The 10,066-nt window shown below is 42.7% G+C and overlaps 1 protein-coding gene across 3 annotated transcripts; it reads right to left on the reverse strand.

Moving 5' to 3' along the window:
- Positions 1 to 540: 540 nt before the first annotated feature.
- Positions 541 to 9,856, reverse strand: gprc5c (G protein-coupled receptor, class C, group 5, member C). Of its 3 annotated transcripts, none has more exons than XM_071463670.1 (5): positions 9,554 to 9,856; positions 6,362 to 7,398; positions 4,653 to 4,753; positions 3,422 to 3,556; positions 541 to 1,928 (listed from the first exon to the last, which is right to left on the reverse strand). In XM_071463670.1, the coding sequence occupies exons 2-5, from the start codon at positions 7,347 to 7,349 to the stop codon at positions 1,896 to 1,898; spliced, it is 1,257 nt and encodes a 418-aa protein (XP_071319771.1). In that variant the 5' UTR covers positions 7,350 to 7,398; positions 9,554 to 9,856; the 3' UTR covers positions 541 to 1,895. The 3 variants fall into 3 exon arrangements, with proteins under 3 accessions (XP_071319771.1, XP_071319773.1, XP_071319772.1); XM_071463671.1 differs by having other exon boundaries at positions 1,760 to 1,928; positions 3,418 to 3,556; positions 9,554 to 9,773; XM_071463672.1 differs by lacking the exon at positions 3,422 to 3,556 and having other exon boundaries at positions 9,554 to 9,848.
- Positions 9,857 to 10,066: the final 210 nt, after the last annotated feature.

Raw genomic sequence — 10,066 nt, forward strand, 5'->3', positions numbered from 1 at the left:
AGAGCTCTGCTTTAATCCCCCTCAGCGCTGGAGTATTGAGAGATCGTTCAGTGGTTTAAATATAGCACGCTGCAGTGTTTTCCTCTCCAACAGAGATATTGAAGATGATTTGGCCTTGTGGGGAACAGATAACTGAAACCATGATCAATTATTTCCATCTCCTCTGATGACCTTGATGAATTCAGCCATCTATTGTCAGTGAGGCCGGATCAATCAACGTGTTTGCAGGAGTTGATGAACAGGATTAAATTTGTGCGCCCGCTGTTATCCCTCTCACGTCACGCTGGACCTTGAACTCGTAACCAAACAGCAGCGGATCCTGTGAGAGCGACATTCACACTGTGTGTGGAATACATCATTTAGCTGCTGAGAGAATATGCAAAGGCTGCACATTTATTCAGACAAATTAAATGTTATTTGTATTAGTGTGGTTAATAGTAAAACACATCAGCGTGTGCATGAACATCTCTCCTCCACTCCCTCCTCTGATTGCCCTCCTGTCCTCATCACCTTGTGTGAACATAGAAAACACAACATTCATAACATCACAAGTGATTTTTTAATTTTGCTGTAAATTAAAAACAAAGTGGCTGTGGTCTGGATAATCACTTATTTCAGTACATTAAAATAAGGCATTATAGACAGCTGAAGTCCCCCAGAAGATCTTGGCCACACAGTATATTTCCTCTTTACTGTATATAAACTTTAAAAAGCTTTAAAAATGCCGCTGTAGTGAAAATAAATCATATTTTTAAGCCTGAAAACATCTTATTTCAGCCGTCAAACCAAAAACCCATTGACTGAAGTGCTAAAATGCTAACTTATGTCCAGGTTTCAGGACTCGTTCCTGCAGCACTAGTGAATGATTCAAACACAGCCATTAATTAGCTCGTTAGCATTCAACAGCTACAACTCCCATGAGGATTTGACATGGCTTCTTAAACCTATGGTCACATGGGATATGTTGTTGGATGCTAACAAAATATTTTTTACTACCTTTGAGTCTTAACTAAGAATATGGACAAATATAATTGAATCATATTGAGCATTTTAAGCTAATGAAACAAGCTAAATCACCGGTGGGACTTCAGCTGCCTCATCTCATGATCGTTTAATTGGCAGAAATTAGATAAAAATAATTAAATAGCACACTTTAGTGCTATAAATAGTATTAAATATACTCATACAGTGCTTCCATGCATTGATACATTAACAACATATTTACATTAATTCTATACCAGAAGCTCAATTTTATGTGTGAACTTTTTGTGGTTATGAACAATATTCACAATCCAGGCACAAAAATACACATATTGACTCCTATAATTAAACTGTTTACAATATTTTCTCCTGATGGTCTCTTTTCTGCAGCCTGGGTTCAGGGTAACAAATGTTCCACTGTGACAGTTATAAAGGGGTTTTTATGGTGTGTGTAGGGGGAGGTGGTGCACGTTTACATGTGAGTGTATGTGCTCATGTTGAGTTGAAGACACTCCCAAAAGTGTTTTAACTATTCTCTTCGGCCATTTGCACTGTCAGCACTGTGTGACTGGGTCCAGCAGAGAGCTCACAGTTCACTCCCAGTGAAAGGCAACCACTGCAAAAAGTCTTTGTTCTGCCGCAAAGCTGCGGCTTCATCCCCTCGCTTTGACTTCCAAATGAAGCTCCACGCCGTCTGATACCCTGTGACACACGGGGACTCGGTCAATAGAAGGTTTAACTGTTTTTCCATCAGCGGTTATGACCCTGCGTTCACCTCCACATGTTGGGGCTGAGGGTTCCTCTTAGAACCAGCTTAGGGAACCACAAACAACAGCAAACATACAGTCAGCAGGTGCAAATGAGAAGACAGGAACTGAAACTACTCTGACGGTGTGTTTGAAGCCGTCCTGCGTTCACCACTGGGACGTCCTATGCAGACCATTCCCCTGCGGAAGAGAAACGAGAGTCGTCAAACAAATAGCAACATTTTGAGATTTTAAACTAAAACTCTGACCTGAAAAACTGCATCTCTAACACCAACTACCCTCTGGAGGCTTGAAAGGTGACACAGAAAAGTTTGTGCAACAAAAGAGACCAAGGAAGCGCAACACAGCAGTGTCCACAGTGTCTGCTGTTCTCACTGCAATGCTGTCTGTAATAGACGTGAAAATTAGAGTCACATGACCTCATGATGGTGTCTGAAATCTCACCTTACTGCTCCCTGTAGAATAAACTATGAAGTTTTGACTGTGGAGGGAACAGATGATGGGTATGGCTAAATTAACTTTCTGTTTGGTCCTATAATGGTCAGCTATTTGTGGATAAGATAAGATAACCAGCTAACTGTGTTAGCACTCGTTGTTTTTTGGGAAGAATATAAATATTTATGTATTTCTTTAATATACTGCCTGAACAGTAGAGAAAATATCTACCAAAATATTTCTAAACACAGCTTCAATAAGATGCTATATAGGTTAGCTGTTGTTCATGCAGCTACATTTGCTAACATTGGTCACAAATGACAGATGTGAACTGTTAATCATGCTCCCATAAACCAGAGGCTGTGTATGTAGCCATACTTTGCCAAAATTTAGATGTAATGAGATAAAATTGTTTTCTTGGAGGGAAGAGGAAATGTACATGTTCCAGCAGCAGAAGATGCAGGCTAAGAGCTAAGAGCTAATCTAAATTATGCAAATAAAATAACGTTTACATTTTAGAAAATGGCTTTCAGGTATACATTACAATACAGCACCTTAGATTATACTGTGTATATGATTTAACATTATAGTTTATATTATAACATACATAAGTGTTGACAGGTGGACCGTGGAGAAGTTGATTGAGCTGCAATAATAGTCCGAGAAGTTTCAGTGGTTGTTTTGATACTTTATGTTAATCCACTGGAAACTATTGTAACTGCTGCGAATTCAGATCAGCTTCAGCTGCAGTCGTCCATGATGGAGCAAAACTCTTCAGAGCAACCTTCAAAGCTTAGGGACAAATATATCATGTTCAAAGAGAAAGATTTAGAGGATAAAAGTTCAGTGCAGAGAAACGTGGAAAAAGACTTCAACCACCAAAATCAGACGCTCCCCTTCCCACCATGATTTCTTGCATTAAAATAAAAGAAAAGATGGAAGATGAAGAGAGTGCAGTCAGTTCAGATAGTGTGCTGAACAGACAAAGTAAAAGACTCAAGGTCTTTAGAGAGAGAGAGAGCTCAGCAAGGTAAGAAAAAAAATCCAGACAAAGACGTGATTCATTGTCAGATTCAACCTGCAGAAGTTGCTATGGATACAGCAGGAGCGGAGAGGTCGACATGCACGGGGGAATAGAGAAGCATCTGGAGGTAAGCAAGTGATCAGGAGAAATGAGGACAAGTGTGGAGTGAAGAAGAGGAGGAGGAGGCGTCGAGGGGGTTCGCGGTACAACCTACGCTATTTCCGTTTGTCTGTGTGAAAGCAGTGTTCCCAGTCTCAGTGTGTGTTGACGGGGTGCTGCTCCCGCTGTTGGCTGCAGAGTTGGCTGAAGCTCTGGGAATGACCATGTCATAGGATGCGTCCATAGGGTGCTGCGTGAAGTCATAACACGGGCGATGACAAAAACATCCAAGACACAGAGTGGGAGTGTGTCTGTACCTGCCTGCTCAGGTAGACAGTCTGTGTCCCCCTTTCAATGATGTCATCAGGCTGCAATGACTTACTCATAGGTTCCTACATTATGTCACAAAGCATTTAATTGAAGTGTTTTTCAGCCTGTGTTAATAGCGACAGTACAGACAAACAGGAAAGGCAGGGGAGGGAGAGAGGAAGACATGCAGCAGGACCTGGGCGTAATTTTGAACCTGATAAACACTAAACCAGTTGAGCTGCAGACTCACCCCTGAACCTGCCTGTTCTCATATATGGTGAACTGTTACTACACCTGTGACACTTCACCTTTTAGCAGTTTATGATGACCAATCAAAACCATCACTTTGACTCTTTTACCAATGTCCTATCTCTAGCATGTGTTTGTGTGTTTTGGTGGATATACTGCCACTGAGTGATGATCACAACAACACACCCACTGCTGTAAATCTGATTCGTACAGTGGCCTAGAGAGCAACACACTGTAACTTCTGAGCAGTGCAGTGCATTGAGCTCTTAGGGCCACCGTAGATTCATATGAAATCTAAAACACTGGCCCAGACCTGTTGTGACTGTCAGCTCAGCTCAGTAGAAAACAGTGTCCATGAAGAATGAAGTTTTGTGTGTCTGTGCATCTGTGGAGGTGTGAGAGAAACTAGAAAATTAAAACTACAGTTTCACTTTAGATATGTAATAGATCGAAATCTGAATGTGGTTATGACTGAGGTTGGGGTTTGAGTTCAGAATCAGATCCACTTATCAAATCTGAATCCTCTCAAATCACTTTCCTAATCTATCTAAGTTTAGCCTCCAACATTTGTAAGTAACTACTTTAGTAAATAAATGCAGCTCAAACTGGCAGAAACCAGCCTGAGGCTCCTGTCAATGGCTGCTCACTTCAGTAATAATTTGCCTACCACAGGATATGCATGTGTGTGTGCAAGTGTGCAGGAAAACAGCTATTTATCTGCCTCTACACTACTCATGCTATATTCAAATGTGTAGCTGTGCAAGTAAACCACATGAGCATACACTTACATTTCCTATTGCTTTGGTGATGAGAGCGAGTTCAGTGGGCTGGTAGACTGAACTGCGCAGCTGTCCGGTGTAGCCGCTGTACGGGGACACAGGCTTGGCCCCTGTAATGGACAGAGAGAGAGGACAAGGGTCAAGATGTTGTCACCCACCAAGCCTTCTGTTTCATATCTGTGTGGAGTGCAGCAGCCATCTCTGAATCTTTCTGTCACAATCATTTAAGATACACAGCACTGAATCACCATCATGAGCTCGGCCTAACGAGGCATCCTGTAAATATGAGAGATGACTTTGTCACATGTCAAATATTTCCCCCTTGGTGAAACTGTTGCCGCACCTCGTCGCCATGGAGACAGTGCAAACACAAGGTGTGATGTTTCTGGTGGGACTCAGAGGCAGAGTGGGGAGTGGTGGAGTGGGAGTGTTTTATTCAGTGTGTGACACAGCGATGAGAGAAGCAGTTAGACACCAGACACTCATTAACAGGGATGATTCACGTTCCCTCCGAATCCAAGGCTGAAACTCTGGGAAAGAAATGTTTAATCTACAACTATTATTGACTTTTTAGTCAATAATTTCACTATTGGGGGTGTTTCACTGTGACATAAACCCAGATGTGAACGTGTCCATTTCACACAGCATACAATACCTCCCATTAAGGAATACAAAACTGAAACCTTTTTACTGATGTCTGAGCTCAACACAACCTGACTGACTCATTTGCAACTGTTAAATAAATGTAGTGGAGTAAAAAGTGTTGTAGGGAAAAACGAAGATGAACATCTGCCAAAACCTAAAAACTGCAGATAGCTACTTTCACTACTACACCACAATGATACCATCTGACAAACTAGTGAAAAACCTCCTGTACCTTCCAGGAAATTAGCAGCCACATGATTCAGTCTAGAGTTTCTTTCACTGCAACATCAGATCCTGTTCAGCTCGACTCAAACAGCAGCCTATCAGATTCTGTGGGGTCATCACGGAAGATGCAGAACAACCTTTTGAGGACATTTTGCAGACTATTTGTTCTGTTGTGGTGTTTTTGTGGGCTGGAGACTTTCACTCATCACTTATCTGCACAAGGTCAATTCTGTATAATCTCTGATAAATATATTATAATACAAACAGGCGAATGCAGACGCAAAGGACAGAAAGTACAATTCAATGTTCCCACACATTCCCCTGACAAACCAAGGTTCAGTGAATATGAACATACAAGGTTTGGAATTTTTCTGAACTGCATCTACTTTGACTTTGTGTGACGTGGTCAGGGAAGTTAGTGTGTGACTAATATGTCATATGCAAAGTGACTGTGCTCATGAGGAAACGAAGGACAGCACATCTCATTTGTACAAGATGATGGTGCATCCAAATCCTGAACAATTTTTAAATCAACAGCTCTTGGGTCCTTGAATCAGGTCTCTTTTTCAGAAAATTAATTCATGCACAATGACAGGTTGGGTCGAGACTTCAGGAACCATGAGGCCTCTACTCAGGGTCTCCACAAGAACCCCTTGAACTGATTGGGAATCCAAGGTGAATACAGTTGTCGTCCTCTGTAAAGGAACAACCTTACAAACCTTTCAGAACCACCTTTGATCCTCCAGGTACTGAGAAGAGTATTCCTAAAAACTGAAATTTACCTATAAAGACATAAAATGTGAAACTCAGTGACGAGGTCAGTGAGGGAGAAGCCATACACTAAATACCTTGGTTGGGCTCGTCCATAGAGAAGGCCTTGTTTTCCATGAAAATGCTCTGGGAGCCCTGCTCCTTCAGGATCGTCTCGTATCCGGCTCCTTGGCTCGGGTAGAGATCTCCTCCGTAGCTTTGCTGGCTGTCATCATCACTGGACAAACAGCAGATATCTGGAATGGAGTAGATGATCACGAACACCCAGGCATTTGCCACCAAGGCGATGGCCAAGGTGGGGTCATCCCATGTGGGCCCCCCGTGCTTCTCATTCCCGTAGACGTACATGACGATCCACGCCACCCAGATTCCCACAGAGAACAGGCTGCTGACAAGGATGCAGGCGCCTTCCTTCTTCCACTGCTTGTGTTTGCCTGCCATGATGGCCAGACTTGCCACGACCACGGCCAGGATCAGGGTCATCACGTAGATCAGCGCCATGACAAAGTCCTGGTTGGCGATGTTGCAAGGTGTCGCCGTGGCTCTGTCAGATCCAGCTGTGGCATTCAATGGCTGCAGCGGGTGGCGCACCACTGTGATGATCAGCCACTCTGTGTTGATGACCACCTCCACCAGCCACAGCCCCAGTGCCCCCAGACATAAAACCCAGGCCCGGGGACCTCTGTTCTGCCTGGCGAGGACGTTCAGCCTCACACACTGCATCAGGAGGCAGGAGAAGCAGCCACCAAACAGCACCCCAAACAGGAACCTTCGTGAGGCGCAGGTGGAGAAGTCCTTTCCCACAATGAAGGCAAAGGTCAGGCAGAAGAGACCGGCGGTGCAGACCAGGAAGAAGGCGTGGAGGGCCACTGAGCTCCGGTGGTTCTTGCCTTTTATGAAGGGTAAGCTGGCCAGCAGCGACATGAACAGCACCAAGGAGAAGATGATGCCAGCCGCAGCGAAGGCCTCCAACACGATGCCCCACACTGCACTGAGGTCACACAGGTTGTAATAGAGAGAGTCCACATTGGTGCCGCAGCCGTCAGGGGTGATGTTGGCAGCCATTGTGACCAGGAGAGGCTCGAGACAAGTGGCTCTGGGATCCTAGCAGCACCTGTTCAGATGGACAGACAGGGAGAGTCTGAGAAAGGTCTGATGTGGATCTTAACAAGGACTCTAAATACGTCACCAATGCACAATTAGGAATCTTTAGTCTACACCCAATCAAGTAAATATTACACTTGGATGAGTCAGTGTACTGTACGCACAGAAAACACTGAACTCTGAGGAAAAGCTTTGTCATGATGTTTGTCCAGAACTTATGCAATAAAAGTGTCATTCAGAGGTGGAGAGAAGCTGAATCCAAGAACTTGGCAGCCATCAAAAATATTATAGGAATGTCAAACTCTGGACTTTTTCCCAGCACTAACATTAATCATTAACAGGATCTGTACATTACACCTGATTCAATGAGGTGAAAGTGCATCAAACCAGATCAATCGAGAAGTGGTACATCAGGACTTCTGTTTTTTTGTTTTGATTTTTTTCTATGAAACCACATAAAATCAGAGTCTGTTTTGTGAATTTCTCCACATGATCCAGTCTCGTCTTTCTGCCGTGTCTGGATGTGTCTCTTTGTCCCCAGTCAGATCCAATTACACTGATCTGAGGACAGTCTCTGAGCCAGATCGATAAGTGTGGCGGTGGACGTTCAGTCTTCCTAACTCCTGTGACTCACTCACAACAAGGATCCTTCTGGAACAAAGAAATCAACCTTCTCTGTTTCTCCATGTACCCAGATTTGGTTGGTCTCTAAGTCTTGTGTTGACTGTTGGTCATCAGCTACAGGCTGGTCTGTCCTGCCCATCCTTCAGTAAACTAGACCAATACAAACTTACTAATATGTGTTTTTATTCTAAGGTGTGGCCTCTGATCACATGCAGTCCTGAAGGTGCAGCATTGTTCTGTTGGAGACTTCAGGCCTGTCAAACTGAGACCCAACAGCCTGTGGTGACGCCGTATTAACACAGACCCTCGTCATTTAAACTTCTGTTACCATGGCGACCTCAAGCACCAACTGTTTTATGGCATGATTGAAATTTCTGAATGTTCAAGGTAGAAAAACAAGACGCAGGATTTTCATTCCAGTATGAAGATAAGATTTTTTAAATGAAGTCACAAGGCAACAGTCTGGTTTTCTACATATCTCACAGACTGGACGTGGCTCAGCAGATTCATGTAAACAACCTGAAGCAGGTGAAGATTAGACCGAGGACTCTGAGCCGGGGACACCATGTCTATTTAAACAAAGGTTTACATGTTACAGGTCAATGTTTACATGTAATTTACATGGACAGGGAAACCTCTGACTCCCAGAATATTTAACTAAGATCCAAATAAACCAAGAATGAAACTTTGCTCTGGGGCTGGAGTCTGTCTGGAGGACCAGTGTTCATCTTTAATCTGAGATTCAAGGTACATTCTTGACCTTGGAAAGAGCAGTTAAAAAACAACCAAAAGACTATGTCATCACGACATCCATTTAGTAGCAGATTCAGAACTTTTGATCATAATGCATGATCTTCATCTCATTTGTGCTCAAAGTGGTCGTGCAAAAATGGACATTTGAACATCTTCAGTTCCACAACAACTGGGAAAAAACTGCATCTGCTGATGAAGATCATGTGATGTTGAACTGAAAGAAAAATAAGCAACTAGTTTGATTTAGAAATAAATGTAAATGTAAAATGTAACAGAAGCCTTCGTGTGTTGCCTTGTGGCTTCTGAGTAGCACAGATATTGTTTTTTTTTTAAATGAATAAACTTTTCACTCTCATTTCTTCAGGTTTATTCAGTTAGTAGAAAGCACACAGTTACAGGAGCAACCCTGTAGGAAATCTGGGGTTTTAACTCAATAACAGTCAGAAAAGAGAGTGATGATACATTTAAGTTGGAACTAAATACCACATTTACCTCAATAAACTCAAATAATGTTACTTTTATTTGGCTCTGGAGGCAGATGTTCCCACACCAACATTATAGTAAATATTTTATCCTGTGTATCTGACCTACAGGAAAACTCTGAGCTGAAGCTTCCTCACTTTAACCTGCACGTCAGACAAAGTTATAAATATCTGTAAACAGCACAGAGTGTAGTTACTGTGCTCATTCATGTATCTGAATATTTTAAATTTAAATAAAAATCTCCACATTATACGCGAGATAATTAATCGAGAGACATAAAGAATAATTGTGATGCGTTCAAGTACCTGGATGTTCCCTGCAGACTTCTCTGCTGCTTGTTGATCTCTCTTCAAACCCTTCTTCACCTGCTGCAAACGGCGGAGCTGAAGATAAATCATCCAGTAAAAAAAAAAAAAAAAGAGGGAGAGAGAGAGAGAGAGAGAGTGAAGTCACTAAAAAAAGTTTCTTCTCTCCGCCAAGTAACACAGGAACCTGATGAGACTGATCTCAGCTCAGTTCATCTGAAATTAAAAGATGAAAAAAAAAGTTTCCTTTATGGAGCGTTTCCTCGCGATCCGACTGCTGTGATGGTCTCTCTCTCTCTCTCTCTCTCTCACACACACACACACACACACACACACACACACACACACGGAACCCTTGAATGCAGCGGTGTGTGGAGACACCTGGTGGTGAAACATCAGCACAGTGAGAAGACAACACAGGACTAATGCTGTTTTCATGTGAGTGAGTTAAATATAAAATGACTACATATTCAATGTTAAAACTTTTTACCTAAAAAAACACTCAAAAATCTT

Source organism: Trachinotus anak, unplaced genomic scaffold (genome assembly GCF_046630095.1).
Source record: "Trachinotus anak isolate AG129_WGS33_773 ecotype Australia unplaced genomic scaffold, CSIRO_AGI_Tana_v1 ptg000025l, whole genome shotgun sequence".
NCBI lineage: Eukaryota > Metazoa > Chordata > Actinopteri > Carangiformes > Carangidae > Trachinotus > Trachinotus anak.